General features: G+C 40.6%; 1 protein-coding gene across 2 annotated transcripts in view; it reads right to left on the bottom strand.

Annotated features, from left to right (window-relative positions):
* Nucleotides 1–18,706, bottom strand: part of BTAF1 (B-TFIID TATA-box binding protein associated factor 1) — a 113,750-nt gene that overhangs the window by 54,094 nt on the left and 40,950 nt on the right. The window contains exons 7-18 of one of the 2 annotated variants that reach the window (XM_089690290.1): nt 15,190–15,319; nt 11,343–11,411; nt 10,484–10,573; nt 10,234–10,329; nt 8,548–8,724; nt 8,274–8,414; nt 7,788–7,912; nt 7,498–7,618; nt 5,665–5,769; nt 5,438–5,587; nt 4,088–4,230; nt 3,805–3,979 (exon numbers count right to left, since the gene is read on the bottom strand). In XM_089690290.1, coding sequence (XP_089546416.1) covers nt 3,805–3,979; nt 4,088–4,230; nt 5,438–5,587; nt 5,665–5,769; nt 7,498–7,618; nt 7,788–7,912; nt 8,274–8,414; nt 8,548–8,724; nt 10,234–10,329; nt 10,484–10,573; nt 11,343–11,411; nt 15,190–15,319 — 1,522 coding nt within the window. The remainder of the gene's footprint in view (nt 1–3,804; nt 3,980–4,087; nt 4,231–5,437; nt 5,588–5,664; nt 5,770–7,497; nt 7,619–7,787; nt 7,913–8,273; nt 8,415–8,547; nt 8,725–10,233; nt 10,330–10,483; nt 10,574–11,342; nt 11,412–15,189; nt 15,320–18,706) is intronic. The other variant, XM_089690291.1, reaches the window with a different exon arrangement.

The raw sequence follows: 18,706 nt of genomic DNA, 5'->3' as shown, positions 1-18,706 counted from the left end.
AATGTAATCTCCAAACACAGAAAGGTTTCTTCACAGTAAGAGCTGTGAAAATTTGGAATAGACTCCCTCAAGAGTTGGTTCTGGCCAGTTCAGTGGATTGTTTTTATAAAAAAAAAAAAAAAAAAAAAAAAAAAAAAAAAAGAAGAAGAAGAAGGGCCTGGATTCTCTCTTGGATACACAGAATATAACTGGATACTAACATTTATAGGTAAACTTGATCCAGGGAATATCCAATTGCCCATCGGGAGATCAGGAAGGAATTTTTTTCCCCTGCAGGAGCAAATTGGATCATGCTTTGCTGGGTTTTTTTGCCTTCCTCTGGATCAACTGTGGGTGTAGGATTATAACTTTTTTTTTGATTGAACTGGATGGACTTGTATTTTTTAGCCAGACTATGTAACTTGGCAGGTGAAACAGTATTTCATCTGTATATGTAGCTGAAAATAAAAAATACAAATTGTCTAGTGGCGCTGTGAATACACAAAACACCTTCTACAGTGAATAGTGAAACAAAACTATAAAATCATATAATGTAAATCAATCCACTATGACTAAGGTGGAAGGGACGAAACCATGTGCGGCGACCGGAAGTGACGTTATGAACCAGAAATGACTCGGGAGAGCCATTTCTGAGAGATCCGGCAGTGGTGAGAGCACGATACCTACATCTGATGCCATTTCATTGGAATATGATAAAGCGTTTTTTCACTTGCATTTGTGATGCCATTTCATTGGAAGATGAGCATTTTTTTGTTAGTTTACATTTTGTGAGTGGTTTTTTTAAACTTATTTCATAAAACGGAGAGTATTGTTTACTGTACCACTGGAGCACATATTTAACTTTTTCATGATACCTGGTGGAGAGGAGTAAGGAGGTTTATGAAGCCTATGAAGTTTACATGGCAATACCACAACTGGAGATTTAACAAGCAATACATGCCAACCATGAGTGGGAGGCATGTGGGTCTGGTGAGTGCATACCTAAAAAGGGAAGGTTATCACACGAGCACGTGGGGATTTTGGTTTTTGATAGTAAACAGGAAGATTAAAACACTGGACATGACATCCACATGATATAATGGACTTTATTATTTCACAGTATTGGACGGATTTACATTATAGGATTTTAAGTTCTAGTTTTGTTTCACTATTCACAATGTCACTGTAGAAGGTGTTTTGTTTATTAGTTCACAGCTACTATACATTGAGTTTTTGTTTTTATTTTCAGCTATTTAAGGTGGCAGCAGTGTTTGATATTCATTTATCATTGTTAATTATCATTAAAGAGATACATGTATAGGTTATACTTGAGAACGCATTCAGCGCAAGGTTTTTATTATTTATTATATACAGTGAAGGAAATAAGTATTTGATCCCCTATCATTCAGGAGGATTTCTGGCTACCAGGTGTTTTTCATACAGGTAAAAAGCTAAGATTAGAAGCAGTCTCTTAAAGGGAGTGCTGCTAATCTAATTTTGTTACCTGTATAACAGACACCTGTCCACAGGAGCAATTAAACAAATAATCAGATTCCAAACTCTCCACCATGGCAAAGACCAAAGAGCTATCTAAGGATGTCAGGAACAAGATTGTAGACCTACACAAGGCTGGACTGGTCTACAAAACTATCGCCAAACAGCTTGGTGAGAAGGTGACAACAGTTGGTGCAATCGTTCGCAAATGGAAGAAACACAAACAACTGTCAGTCTCCCTAGGTCTGGTGCACCAAGCAAGATCTCACCTCGTGGAGTGTCAATGATCATGAGAACAGTGAGGAATCATCCCAGAACTACACCTGGGGATCTTGTCAATAATCTCCAGGCAGCTGGGACCACAGTCACCAAGAAAACAACTGGTATCTACACAGACAAAGATTGAAATCCTGCAGTGCCCGCAAGGTCCCTCTGCTCAAGAAAGCACATGTCCAGGCCCATCTGAAGTTTGCCACTGAACATCTGAATGATGCAAAGGAGGACTGGTTGAAAGTGTTGTGGTCAGATGAGAACAAAAATCGAGCTCCTTGGCATCAACTCGCCATGTTTGGAGGAGGAGGAATGCTGCCTATGACCCCAAGAACACCATCCCAACTGTCAAACATGGTGGTAGAAACATTCTGCTTTAGGGGTGTTTCTGCTAAGGGGACATGACAACTGCACCGCATCAAATGGACGAGGCAATGTACCATCAAATTGTGGGTGAGAACCCTCTTCCCTCATCCAGGGCATTGTAGATGGGTCGTGGATGGATGTTCCAGCATGACAATGACCCAAAACACAAGGCCAAGGCAACAAAGGAATGGCTCAAGAAGAAGCACATTAAGGTCCTGGAGTGGCCTAGCCAGTCTCCAGACCTTAATCAGATTTCAAATCTGTGGAGGGAGCTGAAAGTTTGAGTTACCAAATGTCAGCCACCAAACCTTAATGACTTGCAGAGGATCTGCCAAGAGGAATGGGCCAAAATCCTTCCTGAGAGGTGTGCAAACCTGGTGGCAATTAGAGGTCAGATGTTTCCTGTAATTGGCCAACAAGGGATGTGCCACCAAGTACTAAGTCATGTTTTGTGAAGGGGATCAAATACCTATTTCCCTCATGAACATGCAAAACAGTGCACACTTTGTTAGACATGCATTTCTTTTGAATTTGTTGTTGCTATTCTGTCTCAGTGCTACATTACACCTACCATTCGATTTTTTGACTGACCATTTCCTTGGGAGTGGGCAAACATTCAAAATCAGAAGGATCAAATACTTATTTCCTTCACTGTATGTAGCCATTTGCTTGGGTTTCCCTTTTTTCGCCTCCATGTTTGCCATGAAGCAACACGGTGTTAAAATCTCTAAAAGAGGCAGCCAGGCCTCTGAATAGGTTCACATTTGTCATCCCAAAACTAACAACTTTATACAGAGCGTCACATGTTTCTTTGCAACAGATGTTTAATCAGCTAATGTGATAACCCTTTGTTATATTACAATAGACTTGTGCCCAGTGGGACTTATTAACTGTAAGACACAAGATAAAGTATAGCAGGTGACCACAGACAGATCCAAGTACCAACAAACATGCAATCATCTAGCCATGGACAGTCCTTAAAGCAAGCCTGACCAATACAACTAAAAACCTAAGTAGTATTAAAAAACGGCCTCAGTAGCTAGTTTGGGTACATTCATTGGAAAGGGAAGTTGCTGGGGCAGAGCTGCTGGTCTCTGGCAAGAGGGACCACTCTGGAGACCAACACTGCCAATCACAACAGATTTAGTGCTGCAGAGCAGATAGCGCACATAGCCCTGCAGCACTGAGTAATTGGGAGCAACAATACTATACAGCTGTCTCACACACAGCACCAGCCCCAACATTGCTGTTCATTCATAATAGCAAAAGATCATGCAGCGGATCAGAGCAGTTATAACTGATCTTTCACTATTATAAAATAATATATGACAGACCTGCTGATGCCATGTATGTTTATTAATCACAAAGAAATACAGTACTCAAACCTTCTCATTCAAACCAAATCAACAAGAGATGCTGCTGCACAACCTTAGCTTCTGTAAGCCATCCAATGTAAAGTCTCTAGAAAGGAAAGTCGGCACCACCATTCTCAACAAATAGAGAGTGATTTACAGAGACTGTTGGGTTGTGAGATGTAGGATCGTGAGATGTGGTGGATTTTTGAACTCTGTTCCAGAGTACCTCTTGGGTCCTAATCACTTCAGGGATGTTAATCTACAACCTCAATTCCAAAAAAGTTGGACCAGTAAAAAAAACAAAAAAAACAAAGAAAACACCCTGGCCTTATTATATTACCTTTTGCAAGGCTGCCCATTCACAAACCACAAGGGCCACACTGATCCGCTGTAAGGCAGACTTGGAGTTAAGATGGAAGAGAAGCAGCTGGGCTAGGGATTCAGCAGGTTTGATCTCCTGAGAAGGTGCATTTACAGCAGGATCACAGATACAGCAGCACAACGATCCAAGCAGTCTAAAATTGGAACAGCCAGATATCAGTGAAAATACAGCTTTTTTTTTTCAAAAAGCATGTGTTCTAACAGGTCTATAATAGATCTGCTTATAACAGGGGTTTGCTGACCTTGCAGCAGCTATACGAGCTCGTGTAACCACAAAGTCCCTGGTGGCAGAGTCCTCAGTGACACTGTCTGAGCCAGCAATATACTCCTGGGTGACTTCTTTTGCCTGGCCCTGACCTTGACGCAATTTACCACCTGCCTTTTCCTATGAAGGAGATAAAAAACATATATATAGATTTCACCTATTTGTCAACAAAAAGGGCATATACAGCCTATAGAGTCATTATGTAGACACGACCCAACCCCAATGCAATGCCTTTTCTAAATTAAACATATTACATTATTGGTTGCAGCTTAGTGCTACAGATTAGTGATTGGGTTTACCTACAAGTCCATGTTCTCAGTTTTTATTAGGGGCAGACAGTTTAGGTATAAAGTGGTTTACTGGGGTAACAATATAAAGCTTAGATTTTCTTTACCTTTGTGTACAAGCTTGTCTTTAATAGACATGCTAACCAGACATTAAGCTCCATTCTTATTATGTTTTACAATTGCGTTCTTTTGCTAAAGCAAGTGCACAGATTAAATTCTATGCTTAAAGTAGAACTATAGGCAAACTTTTTTTTCTGAATTTGCATAAAAAAAAAGGGTTATAACCTTTAATCAGTTTATTTTTTGCCATCTGTGTTTTCTTTGGGGAAACTTCCCTTCACTTCCGGTCTCAAAACAGGAAGTGTGAGGAAAACCCTGCAAATTAAGGAAATCTCTTGGGGACCCACCAGGTCACCAGAACTAGTGTCCCCATTGGAAGATTTCCCCTCTATTACGTCTTAACTAAAAAATGTTAATTTTTTTTCCCTACTCTTTCAATGACAATGTAAACAGGACAAAACAGACCAGGATAAAATTTGACATGTGTAGTAATCCCTTTCCACTCTGCCCAAAACTTAATTCTGACTCTCAGCAGCACAATACTGTTATTTCATTTCCTGGCTATGAAGAGGGTCTAAGGCTGGGATCAATACACCCTGCACTCAGGGGCAGACTGACAACTCATGGGGCCCCCGGGCAATAGGGGATCATGGGGCCAGTGTCCTTGCCCAAACTCAAAAAAGCCTATGAAAAAGGTACCAGAGGCATCTCATGGGGCCCACTACTGACCTTGGGCAGTGCCCAAGTTTCCAAATGGTCAGTCCGCCCCTGCCTGCACTTTTAGGGCTCTTGCACACTGGTGCCAAGACAGACAGGCGTTCAGGCAGAGAGAGTGAGTGCGAGTCAGATATGAATGCCAACCTTTGCCTTTAATGGGTTTGTACATACATGCATAAACATCAGTACTTATACCAGATGACCCGTGGGTTTACATTTTTCGGAGGCGGTTAACATCCAACATAACTACCGCTTTACCTCACCTTTGACTTGGGTTTGATCTCTAGCAGCATATTTAATTCAATAGGCAGATGAGCTGGCTGCATCATTAAACACAGCCATGCTCCCATCCACGGGCAGGCAGCGGCCACTACGTACTGCACAGATGCTTTGGTAATCAGTTCCTGCCACAACTGTGAAAATAAAAGCATATATTTACAACAAGCCAGGTGAACATCTATTGCAGCAGTCCCACAGCAAGACATGTTACCTTATGGATAAGGTTAAGAATTTCTTGGTTACTCTCCAGAATACAAAGCTGAAATATATGCCGCAGCATGTCTTGCAAGATGGGGGTTAGCCAACCTGAACAGTTCTGGAACACAAGGAGGAGGAAGACTGGAATCAAGCAGTGTGCATATGTAACATGACTTTCATTTACATTTCATTCGTAAGCATTAGTTTGAGCTCCCAAAAGGAGGCTAAAAATGCATATAAAAAAAAAAAAAAAAAAAAAAAAAGGAGCCAGTTCTGGGAGGGCGTCATATGACGTCCTCCCAGAACGCGCTCTCCTGCGCGCCCCCCGCGATCTCCGTGATCGTTGTGTCCTACGGACACAGCTGATCACGTGATGTGGTAAAAGGCCAATCACAGTGGCCTTTTACCACATGATCAGCCATGTCCAATGACATGCTGATCACCGGGAAATGCAATTGCCGATTCTCAGCTGCACTTTCCTTGCGCTGTCAGAGCGTGAGGAAAGTACTGCCGAGAACCGGCAGTTGTCAGAGCAGAGATCGGCACCGATCATCAGGGCACGGATGATCAGTGCCCTGATGATCGATGCCCAGCAGTGCCGCCCATCAGTGAAGGAGAAAAAAATTATCTGTTTGAAGATAAAAAAATTTTTGTTTCCATTATAAAATTTTTCAAATTGTTTGCACTTTTTTTGTTTATAGCGCAAAAAAGTAAAGCGCCCAGCTGCGATTAAATACCACCAAAAGCTCTATTTGTGAGAAAAAAAAAAAATTATAAAAATGTTATATTGGTACAATCTTGCAAGACCGCGCAATAGTCAAAATGCAACAGCGCTGAAAGCTGAAAATTGGCCTGGTGAAGAAGGGGGTATAAGTGCCCGGTAGGCAAGTGGTTAAAGGGTTAACGTGCCAATGAACAACCAACTGGTGTTGGATCTTGCCCAAGATTTAATTCCTAAGGGTCAAAATAGAAAACAGGATTTCGTTGACGGACACACTCTCCTCTTTTTCCATGAGGAAACGGGTTATATAGCCCCACCTAAAGGAGTAGGACTCTAGGCAGGGGAAAAAAAATCCAACTTGAATGACGATGGCCGCTGCCCCGAAGAAAGAATGAGAAAAAGGCTCTGCTCCCGATGATAGCCATCTGCCTGCTCCAGTGGTTTGACAGTTCTTAAATATGTAATGGGCGGGGACACCCAGCAGATATCGTGATAAGCACCCTGCCCGCAGACCCCCACAACCACCCCTAATTTGAGGGCATGTGACCTGGTATGGTTCAGGAGAGGGGGCGCTTGCTAGTCTCCCCCACCTCTTTCCTGACTTGCATGCTCAGATAAGGGTCTGGTCCCCCCGCTTCTCCCCCCCCCCCCCCATTTTTTACATTTTGGTGTGGGAGTTCCCCTCAAAATCCATACCAGACCCAAAAGGGCTTGGCATGGGTGGAAGGGGACCCCAGCCATTTTATTTTTAATTGCCAGCCATTCTTTTACATTCAGCTGTCAGTGGGGAACCCCGCTGACAGATGAAACATTAACACATGGTTGTCTACTAAAATACCGCATGACTTGATAAAATAACTCATGCGGTATTTGAGTAGTGTTTACTTTTTCCTGACCTCCGGAATGGATTGGTTTTCAATGCATTCCTATAACAAACGGCGTTTCGGTTTACGAATTTTTCGCTGTACGAAAAATCCCGCAGAATTAAATTGGCAAACTGAGGTATGCCTGTATATACTTTTAGAGCACTCCACAGAAATTAGTAGAAATAGTTAGGAACCAGTAGTCATTTCTCATTAGTTTCAGTGCAAAGCTCAAAACTCCACTATATTCTTACTCACTAACCTGGTCCTGTGTAGATAACAAAGTGCATAATGTTTCTAGAGCTGCCTTCCGAACAGAGGAGATCGTATGACGCAAGAAAGGCCACACTCGTGGCACCAATATTGTAAGAGATTGCTGAACACTGCAAAGAAACAGGAAACACACATAAATCAACTGTTAGAACAATTAAGTATCCCTTTAGACCTCTTGAATAACATGTTATAAAACACCGGTGAAAGGAGGGGGGGACGATAACATTTGTCCAATTAACCAGAGTTTCTTGTTACAGAAAGAAAGCTTTGTCAACTTACTTGCACTGTTGAACCTGAGGATAAGCAAGCAGGGAAGAGAGGAGGGTCATGATACTGTTGGTAGAAGCTGTGAGGTCATCTAACTCCAGAAGTGCATCCCATAAAGTGCTGAGAATAAAAGGAACCTAATAAAAAGATGATTATATGTAAATATTTATTGTTCCATGTTCAGTTCTCTTTACTGAATGGGCTCTGCCAACTGTCAACCAATGCACCAGAGTAACTAGTCTTGTATATGCCCCGCTTCTAGCTCTGCTCCGACTATGTGCAGCACAGCGATGCAAAGCTAAATAACGTCTAGTAAAAAGTAGTCATGCTTTCAACAGTGGATCTATATCCTTTGTGGCTTTGATAAAGATTTAAAATTAATGCTTTTAATTAGGACAGTCTATATCTCCAAAATGAAAGGGATTTCATGTCAAAACACAAAATTTCAGCTAAATTTTATGCAGTGTGGAAAAAAAAAAAAAAACACAAACAACTTACCTGCTTAAATTGTAGCTTAACTAAACTGTCTACAACAGGCACTAAAGACGCAGCTGCTACTGCACGCACATCATCATCAAGGTCCTGAAGACCTTCAATTATTGCCGGTAGTGCTTTAGGTAATAAAGTCTTAATCAGATCCTGTAAAACAGCCATAAGAAAAAAATGGTCATCTAAAATGAATGTAGTTTGAACATTTGTTAGCCAACAGGCAGGAAAAAAAAAAAAAAAAAAAAAAAAAAAGTGTAAGGAAAAAAGGTCACCAACTGAATACCTGGCGAACAGCGAGAGCATACTTTATGCCTAGCAGTCCTCCATGTCGCACTTCCCACTGCTCCTGCGTTAATAAACGTAGGAGGATTTTCACTGTCTTCAGCACTCCACTTTCATTCATGTGTTTAAGGACCACTCCCAGCGTCTGGGCACAAGTTTCCCGAACAGGGGCGACCACCTTGGGGAAGAAAATCATTGAATTTATATGTATGGTCACCATTGTTTGCCAGTACTTAAAGAAGGGAGAGAAAATCCCTCCGAAGGGAGGATATTCCCAGCTGTTACCAATGTCACTAGAACCTGGGTCCCCATTAGATTCTTTTCTTTTTTGCTGGAGAGGGTAAAATGTCCCTAATGGGGAAAGGAACAAAAAAAACCTGACAGATGATTTAATCCCTCCTCACCCCCTCCATTGCCTACTGTGACACCAGCTAGTAAAGTACAGCAAGACAACCTTTACAAAACTCACCCAAACACTGATCCAGTACCATTCTCCTCTTCCTGGTTTCACAGTCAGTCAAATCCTGTGAGGAAGGAGTGGAGACATGGCTTACTGGTGCTGTGTGTGGCTATGACACACACAGCTTGGATCAGTAGAGCACATGCATGAGTACCAGCACAGCACCCAGAGGAAGAAGGAGCTGGGGAATGCCAAAGAATGGGTAAGGAACTGCTCTGTAAAATCGTTGCACAAAAGCAGGCATGTATAACATCTATTTCAAGACGACAAAAAAAAAAAAAAAAAAAAAAAAAAAAAGTTTACTTCAGTATCATTTTAAAACATGAGTCTAAGAACCACTGTCTTATAATCACTTCGCAACAATCTCGCTGCTTAAGAGGTATCCATGAGTGTAAGAGGTGGGGAATACTCTTTAGATTTAGGTCCTGTTTCTCCAAACGTTTAGTGGCTTTGACAACAGCCTGCCAGGCTTCAGGAGGTACGCAAATGGCCTACAACTATAGTAATCAACTTTAGCCAATGCTGCATAGTTTGTTATCTGCAGGTGCCCCTCATCTGCATAGACAGTTTTTTGGTAAAGTGTATAGTCCATAGGGCACTTCTGCTGGAGCAGACCTCTGTAGCCACTAGCGGTGTACCAGAATGGATATCAAGGATAGGGAAGCCAAACAGGTCTGATGAAGGAGCCCTTTGCGCATGCTCCGAAACGCATTACTGCCCCCACCTTACGTCACTTCCGATGTAGGTGTTCCAATACTCCTCCCGAGGTTCTACAGCCATCTTAGTTCCAACATCGCTGCCACTGGACGGCCCTTTACCCATACCACCAGGAACATCGGTAGAATTTACTATGATGAACCTGTCATGTTTTGACTTCCTGTAAGTGGAATTTTATCTTTATGTTAATAAACCGCCAATACTACACTTAGAGGCGCCTTCTTTCCCTGTCAAGTTTTCTGGTAGACAGCTAACCCTTTAAGTCCCTGGAGCAGACATTTTTCAACAGTGCTGTGTCAACATGAATGCACTCAAATCATAATTGGTCCAAACTTGAAAAAACACAAAAATTGATTGAATTGATTGATTAAACCACTGGTTTAAAAAACAAAAAAACAAAAAAAAAAAAAAAACACAAAACCACACAGTCTATATCTAACCATAATGATCATGCAGCGTGAGTGGCATTTGGTTGGTAGCTTATAAACCAAAAAAATTAAATAACCTTACTTCATCTGAGACAAAATCTCCAAATCGATCTAATGCAAACACACAAAGGAGACGAATAGCCAGATCCTCCAACCACTCCTGATGTTGCTGCTCCATCTATGGGAATGGGGAATTAAATTATCCTTGGAAGAATAACAAAATTTAATGTATTGCATCAATGAACTGAACCCATGCAAAAGTTCTCCATAGTACAGCTGGCTTTCTGCTATTATGAAATCACTTTCGGTTGCAGTGCTTGGCAATCGCATACCTCTTCACGTGTGCTGTCTGCTATCTTGCCTCCACTTTTCCCATGGGTCTTAAGGATCTCTCTGAGACCAGTACCTGCTCCATGTCGTACCTATTAAAAAAAAAAAAAAAAAAATCATAAGGGGTGGGGGAAAAAAAAAAAAAAAAAAAAAAAAAAAAAAAAAAATTTAAAACCCCAAGCCCTGCTCAGTTTTGCATTTGTTCATTTGGACTCTACACTAAGGAGATTGAATCAGATTGTTCAAATCAGAATATTAAAAATACTTTTGAGACTCAATTTGGACTGTCAACTGAGTAAAAATGTGTGCAGCTGACATAGCCAATTTTAGAAACTATAAAATATAGAGTTGTGCCCATTGGTCTCTTTGATATAGTGTTGACATCAGATATATTGTGGCTTGTCTTTATATGTGGAGGAGTTAATTTTAAAATGAAACAAAGAAAAGCGATCCTTGTGGTTAATTCATTGGCTCTATATTTTAGGGCAAAAAATGGTGGCAGAAACATTGATAGTTTTTGGATAACTTTGATTTTTGTATACAGTTTTGACACAATGAGAATTCTTACTAATATTCCCTATGCATATTTTGTAAGCATGGTTCACAACATGACTTATTTTAGCCATTTATTTTCTTGAACAATTAAATGTTAGGTGTCTGGTTTTACAAGTAATTTAACTCAGTTTTAAAAAACACCCCACAGCCGGTTTACAATCCATTTTTGTAAGACTGAAGATGCTTTAAACATTAAAAACCCCCCCCACAATTCTTAAAAGGGCCTTTGCTAGCTGTCAAATATGAAAACTACATTTAGATTGATGCCATTCATGCAGAAAAGGTAAATCAACAATGTCAACCTACCTCCCAAGATGGGTTAAATAGATCATTACAGAGCTCTTCACAAAAGCTCTCCAGGGGCCACTCGTTGGTCTGAAGAGAAGGTGAAAGAAACCTTGATCAGTATATTACATCGCTTTTGCACAGACTTCTGAAATGTGCTAGAAGTTTGCGTTTAAGTGTACCACTATTGCAAAATGTAAAATTTCAGATTTAAAAAATTTTAATAAAATCAGATTTTATTTAGAAAAAAGGCTTTTTACAAGAACCAGCAACATTGGTGGAACAAAATATAGAAGAAAAAACAAAAAAAACACAACACAAAAGCCACTCACCCTTTAACAGTGCAGTCTTTAACAGCTTTCTAATGGTTTAAAAATTCAGGTTGTAATGCATACTAATACAAACCATAATCATCATTGTTGGCTTAATAAACATAAAATCAATGCCAGTAACGCCTGTCTCAGGCAATGTCTGACATTATACAATCCGTCCAGTGAGACCAAATTGCTTCATATTTAGACATGCATTGCAAAAATAGTAGGTAAGCTTTTCCAAAAGGAATATATTTATTAAGGTCAGTAATCATTTCTGAATGATGGTGGGCAAAGTGAGGTCCACTTCAAACCAATCATTCTATGGGCAACAAATAGAACTCTAGAAACTAGAGTAACTTAAATACACATCTATAGAAGACATCATACTCATAGAAAATCATAAGATGTCAAAACATAACCGAAGAGGCATGTAGGAGGTTCTACTGACAAATTGGTACCAAAGACCATTTAAAATGCCCACAACCTCTGCACAGTATTTCTCCAGTTTAGAGCAGCACAAAAGATGGATAAAAGAACCATTCAGATGCCTACATCCATCATAACAAAAGTCAGCTCTAGCACCAAACTTTGTAAAAATAGAGTGGTACGATAAACTGTAGGGAATACACGGGTCATATTATGATCCATGCAATTTGGACAGATTGTAAAATATCTTCCCAAGCTTAGTATGCGATAGGGCCAACATGCACCGTGCAGCTTTGTCCTATTCTTCACAGGAAACGTCATTCGAGAAATCCATTTAGAAGAGTTAGATATGCATCTGGTATTTAATGTAACAGATAGGGGATTTAAAGTCTACTATCCAACCCAAACGATTTTGTTTTAGATAATCTTCTGAAGAACAACAGTTTGTCAAGTTTTTCTTGCTTTCTGTGATCTTGTAGGTGCGATTTAGCAAAGTTTTTTTCCTGTGGCTTCAGCTCTTCCTAAACAGCAAATACCTGAATTGATCACCTTCATTTTTAACTCATGCAAACCTATTCTTTTTAAAGCAGCACTTTAAGTCGTGATAAAGGGAGAGCACTGTAGCCCTTGAAATACAGCCCCAATTGCAAAAAAAATTGGGACACTGAAATCTACATAAACAGAAAGCAATGGTTTGCACATCTCAAACCCAAAGCTGGTACATTTGTAAAACAGGTAAAACTCGAAAAAAATAGAATATCGTGCAAAAGTCAAAATTAAAAAAAAAGCCTTTGGGATTCTGAGTAAAAATAAATCATTAATATCAATAAACTGTTTTAAATCGTCATACAAATACAGGTGAAACTCAAAAAATTAGAATATCGTGTAAAAGTTCATTTATTTTAGTAATGCAACTTAAAAAGGTGAAACTAATATATGAGATAGACTCATTACATGCAAAGCAAGATAGTTCAAGCCGTTATTTGTCATAATTGTGATGATTATGGCTTACAGCTCATGAAAACCCCAAATCCACAATCTCAGAAAATTAGAATATTGTGAAAAGGTGCAATATTCTAGGCTCAAAGTGTCCCACTCTAATCAGCTAATTAAGCCATAACACCTGCAAAGGGTTCCTGAGCCTTTAAATGGTCTCTCAGTCTGGTTCAGTAGGAATCACAACCATGGGAAAGACTGCTGACCTGACAGTTGTGCAGAAAACAGTCATGGACACCCTCCATAAGGAGGGAAAGCCTCAAAAGGGGAAAAAAAAAAAGTGTGGAAGAAAAAAAAAAAGGTGCACAAGCAGCAGGGATGACCACAGCCTGGAGAAGATTATCAGGAAAAGGCCATTCAAAAGTGTTGGGGACTTTCACAAGGAGTGGACTGAGGCTGGAGTCAGTGCATCAAGAGCCACTACACAGACGGATCCTGGACATGGGCTTCAAATGTCGTATTCCTCTTATCAAGCTGCTCCTGAACAACAAAACGTCAGAAGCGTCTTACCTGGGCTAAAGAAAAAAAAAACAGACCTGGTCTGCTGCTCAGTGTTCCACAGTCCTCTTTTCTGATGAGTGCAACTTTTGCATCTCATGTGGAAACCAAGGACCCAGAATATGGAGGAAGAATGGAGAGGCACACACTGCAAGATGCTTGAAGTCCAGTGTGAAGTTTCCACAACCTGTGTTGATTTGGGGAGCCATGTCATCTGCTGGTGTTGGTCCACTGTGCTTCATTAAGTCCAGCATCAACGCAGCCGTCTACCAGGAGATTTTGGAGCACTTCATGCTTCCTTCCGCAGACTAGCTTTATGGAGATGCTGACTTCATTTTCCAGCAGGACTTTGCACCTGCCCACACTGACAAAAGCACCAAAACCTGGTTCAATGACTGTGGGATTACTGTGCTCGATTGGACAGCAAACTCGCCTGACCTGAACCCCATGGCATTGCCAAGAGAAAAAGATGAGACCGAACAATGCAGAAGAGCTGAAAGCAGCTATTGAAGCATCCTGGTCTTCCATAACACCTCAGTAGTGCCACAGGCTGATAGCTTCCATGCCACACCACACTGATGCAGTAATTGCAGCAAAAGGGGCCCAAACCAAGTACTGAGTACATATGCATGCTTATACTCTTCAGAGGTCTGATATGTACAATCCTGGTTTTATTGATTGCATGTAATATTCTAATTTTCTGAGATTGTGGATTTGGGGTTTTCATGAGCTGTAGGCCATAATCAATCACAATGATAAATCACGGCTTGAACTATCTTGCTTTGCATGTAATGAGTCTCATATTAGTTTCACCTTTTAAAGTTGCATTACTGAAATAAAATGAACTTTTGCACGATATTTAATTTTGGGTTTCACCGCTATGTTACACCCTGAATATAGGTGTAACTTGTTACACTAAGGTGTACTTATCCTTCAAATATATCATTTACAGTACACAATATCAAAAGATTCTGATAAACTGGAGAAATCCCTGTGCACAAGTGATCAGGCAGAAAAGCAATATTGGATTGCCATGATTTTCAGGCCCTCAGAAGTCACTACATTAAAAAACATTATTCTGCACTAAACATCACTGCATGGACTCAATTCCAAAAAAAAAAAAAAAAAAAAAAAAAAAAAAAAAGGGAGCAGACACAGAACACTGAGAACTGAGCGATCAATGGTCTTTGATCACTCAGTACTCCGTCTTAGAGCTGGTGTGTTTAAACATTTGAGATGTTGGATATTCTTTTTGGGAATAAAACGAGTTTGAGATTTGCAAGTCATTGCATTCTGTTTTTATGTAGATGTTACACACGGTGTCCCAACATTTTGGAATGGGGGTTTTTGGACTTCTAAGAACATTCCTAAATCTGTAGTGTGGTGCTCACATTTACTCCCTATACACTCTGGTAATGGAGTTTCTCAGCTTTCCCAGTAGAGACAAAACAATGTCATGGTGACCTAAATTGCTGGAGACAAAGGATTCAGACCTGGTCACATATGGTTTATAAAGTCTTTGCTATAAAGGCAAAGTGGCTTGCTACACACTGCTATGCAAAGAAAAGCTGTGTAGCACTCAAAGAACATTTTTTGCAGGGTTGAAATTGGTCTTGGGTGAAGAGAAGTATTACCTCATCAAACAGGGAAGAGTTGTCTGGAACATTATCGATTAATACTTTGGACTCAGTTGCTGGCTGACTGATGACAACGTTGGTTACTTTCCTCCTCTTCTCTTCAGGCTCCCCATCTGTGCTATCACTGCTATAGAAAAAGGTTTCAGCAGTGACAAAATAATTCTTAAGCACATATATATTTTAAAAAAGGACAGTATTTTTTTTTTTGTCATCAACCCCAGGGACAGTACTTTCAATGAGTTAATGAGATGCGTCACTTGTGCTCAGTGTCAATTAAAAATTTTCCATCCTTCCATTTTGTAGTATAATATATTTTAGATTTTTAGGGGGGGTTACCACAATACTTTCGCTCAATACAATGCAGTTTTCACAGTTCCTGACAAAGCAGGTTCCTTGAGACACACAAACACAAAAACCACCAAGCAAAAAAAGTACTGTGGTTAACAGAACCAAGGCACCAATAGGCCTCCTAGGGTGTTTTTTTTTTTTTTTAAACTTGTATATTTTAATAAAATGAAACATTTTTAAAAAGCAAATTACACATTTGTGGAATGCATCCATTTAGCACCTGAAAGTCCCAGCACATTTTTAAACTAGCTTGAAATTGTGAATAGAACCAACTCAAGCATAACTGCTGCAATCACCAAACAGTTCAGGCCTAAACACCCTTCCGTTTAATTTTCTCTTGCTTTGGCAACTTTATCACCACCGTGACACTGCAAAGCTAAAAGAAAATAAAATAAATATAGGTTTTCATCAATCCCCCCATTGGAGATATTTCACATGTCAAGTACTTTGTCTAGGCCAGGTAAAACGGTTAACTTTAACCCCCCCCCCCCCCAAAAAAAAAAAAAAATTCTCCGCTCTAATTCATCCAAAGTTGTTCTATCGGGTTGAGGTCAGGAGTCTGGGGTGGAGGAACTTGACTGACCTGAACAAGCTCACTCATCCATGTCTTTATGACCTTGCTTTGTGCACTGGTGTTGGAACAGGAAGGGGTCATCCCCAAACTGTTCCCACAAAGTTGGGAGCATGAAATTGTCCAAAATGTCTTGGTATGTTGGACGCCTTAAGAGTTCCCTTCACTGGAATGAAGGAGCCAATCCCATCCACTGAAAAACAACCCCACACCATAATCCTGTCATTTACTTCCTGTTTCCAGATCACCTGCGCTCTAAAGACATCGCGGTGTAGCAGCAAAATAGGATTGGCTGAACCTAGATTTATTTCTCTGGAGAGGTTTCCTGCTGCCAGTATCCACCAGTGAGGGGGATTGATCCATCGCTGAACTGGGTCCTGGTCCCAGGTTGGTGCGATATTGTTTGAGAAAGGCGTTTTTGACCCTGTAGGGTCACTCCATGGGAGGCGAGGGGGCAGATCTCTTATGTATACACCTTTAAAATAGCAGCACAACTTAAGGACTATAGAACACCTTCACCGATTTAGGCGTTTTGGACCGCATGGAGTTTATGCGATTCATTATAGGTTGGGTCTTTTATATATATAGGTTTTTTTGGGGACTTCGTTTGGTCCATTTTTTTTGTGTGTAATTTATTTATCCCCTATCTAGGGGTCACCGTTATATGGTTCACTTCTATTTATTTATCCATATTCCTCTTTTATTTGTATGTCCTGTCTGATCATTTTTTTCTAGCAACAGAGTTGGCTTATTTTTTACGATATACAGTTTTATACTGGTGTCACATATTTAATTATTTATCCACTTTATCCCCTATTTAGGGGTCACTGTAATCTGGTTCACATCTGTTTATCAATATTCTTTTAGTATTTTATAGTATTTATATAAAAACGGCCAGACTGTGGCACTCCATGGGCGGGTGGTCATTTATAAACGGCCTCCCTGCTTGTGCGTGCTCCCTGGGAGCGTGCAGTACTGTGATCCGGTGCCCGCAGTGTCCTCCGGAACACAGTGGAACACTGATCGTTGTACGGACTTCTGTGCAAGGTCCTGATCATGTGACCACTGATTGGCCAATCAGTGATCACATGAGTAGTAAGCAAGATGTCACTTCTGACATCATTGCTTACTACATGTGAAATCTGAATCACAGAGGTCACATGGTACAAGGCTATTCACAACAGCCTTGTACCATGTGGCAAGCTGTGACCAATCACTGCTCACACAGTATTTCTCAATGGCTGCAAGAATGCAGCCAGAGAAGGAGGAAAAAAAAAAATTGCTTTTACAGCTTTTATGGGCATTAACTTTTTTTTTTTTTTTTTAAACAAAACAATGGGACAGACATCTAGGATGGACTCAAATCCTACTATGCAAAATTTTGTAATTTGAAGAAAAATTTGATGAGGTATTTTAAATGCCCCCAGTTGGGCTTTGACACCCTGAACACATCTGAATACAAAAACTGCTGAACTGGTCTTGTGGTACTGGCACAACAACCGAGACAAGGAGGTGGTTCAAGGCATTTCCAAATCTGTCCTTGGGTAGATGTTGGTTGATTTGAAAGAAGAAAGCAGTGAGATGGCAAGAGTTTTGATCTCAACTTTTTACCTTTTTGAAACCACTGATTGAACCCACAAGGTCTGGGAGGTGTCTGTGACCCAGAGAAACAAACTGATGTCAACCCCCCCACAAGCTTAGGCATGAGGGTGTCCCTTTTATTGTAAACAGGGCTTGGGAAAGGCTAGGTAGCCTTGGTGGGTCAAGTCTTGCACCAAAAGGAAGGACTGAACTGAGCAGCAGTTCATTCGAACCAGGCATAAAAACTTCAAAACCTAGGTTTTTGAAGAGCTATGGGTTCCTGCAGAAGGTGATCTTGAACCCTTTTGCTGTGGAAGTAAAACCATTCTAGAAATGCATCTCATGACATGTTCCAGGGCTTATACACAGAAATAGCAAAAAGGCAACTAACATCATGATCCTGAAGTACAATGTTATGTTGGTTGTTCATTGTCCTGGTTCAGTTTGATGCAGCTTAAAATACTGAAATTGCAGCAAGAGTTGGTTGCAATGCTGGCCTGCAACATTAAATGATAGAAAGTTTGTGATACTCTTAAAGGCTATCTGCAGAATCTTTGAAAGGAGGAACATTTTCAAACAGGCAGGGAGTTTTTTTGTTTTGTTTTTTTAAAAAAAGGAGAGCAGGATCAACTACAGGATTTTTTTCCTCTTCTGGAAGACCGGGTGGGGCTTGCTCCCTGAAGAGCAAGTGGCCCAGTTGCAACTGGCGATGTCATGGGTCCTTACTCTTGTCTGGTGGTGGGTGGTCCTTTCCTCTGCACTGAATACTCACATGATCACATTTAGTGCAGTAGTGTAGTGAGCCCAGGGTGACATGAATATGGGGGTTTGTACATGATAGACTGCCTATGCTCAAACTGGATAAATGACACTGCATTCAACATTAAAGTGGAGGCACAGACAGAGCTGGATCGAACGCAAAAAAAAAAAAAGGCATATCATTGTTGGTGGGAGGGGCCAGCAGAGTGGTGTATGTAGCTTCCTGAAATCAATACAATTCCTCACAAGAGTCCA

This window comes from Staurois parvus, unplaced genomic scaffold, assembly GCF_062004578.1.
Source record: "Staurois parvus isolate SC_StPar_1 unplaced genomic scaffold, SC_StPar_1.0 ptg000525l, whole genome shotgun sequence".
Classification (NCBI taxonomy): domain Eukaryota; kingdom Metazoa; phylum Chordata; class Amphibia; order Anura; family Ranidae; genus Staurois; species Staurois parvus.
Note: the sequence above shows the minus strand (reverse complement) of the source record. Positions and strands in the feature narration are given on the sequence as shown.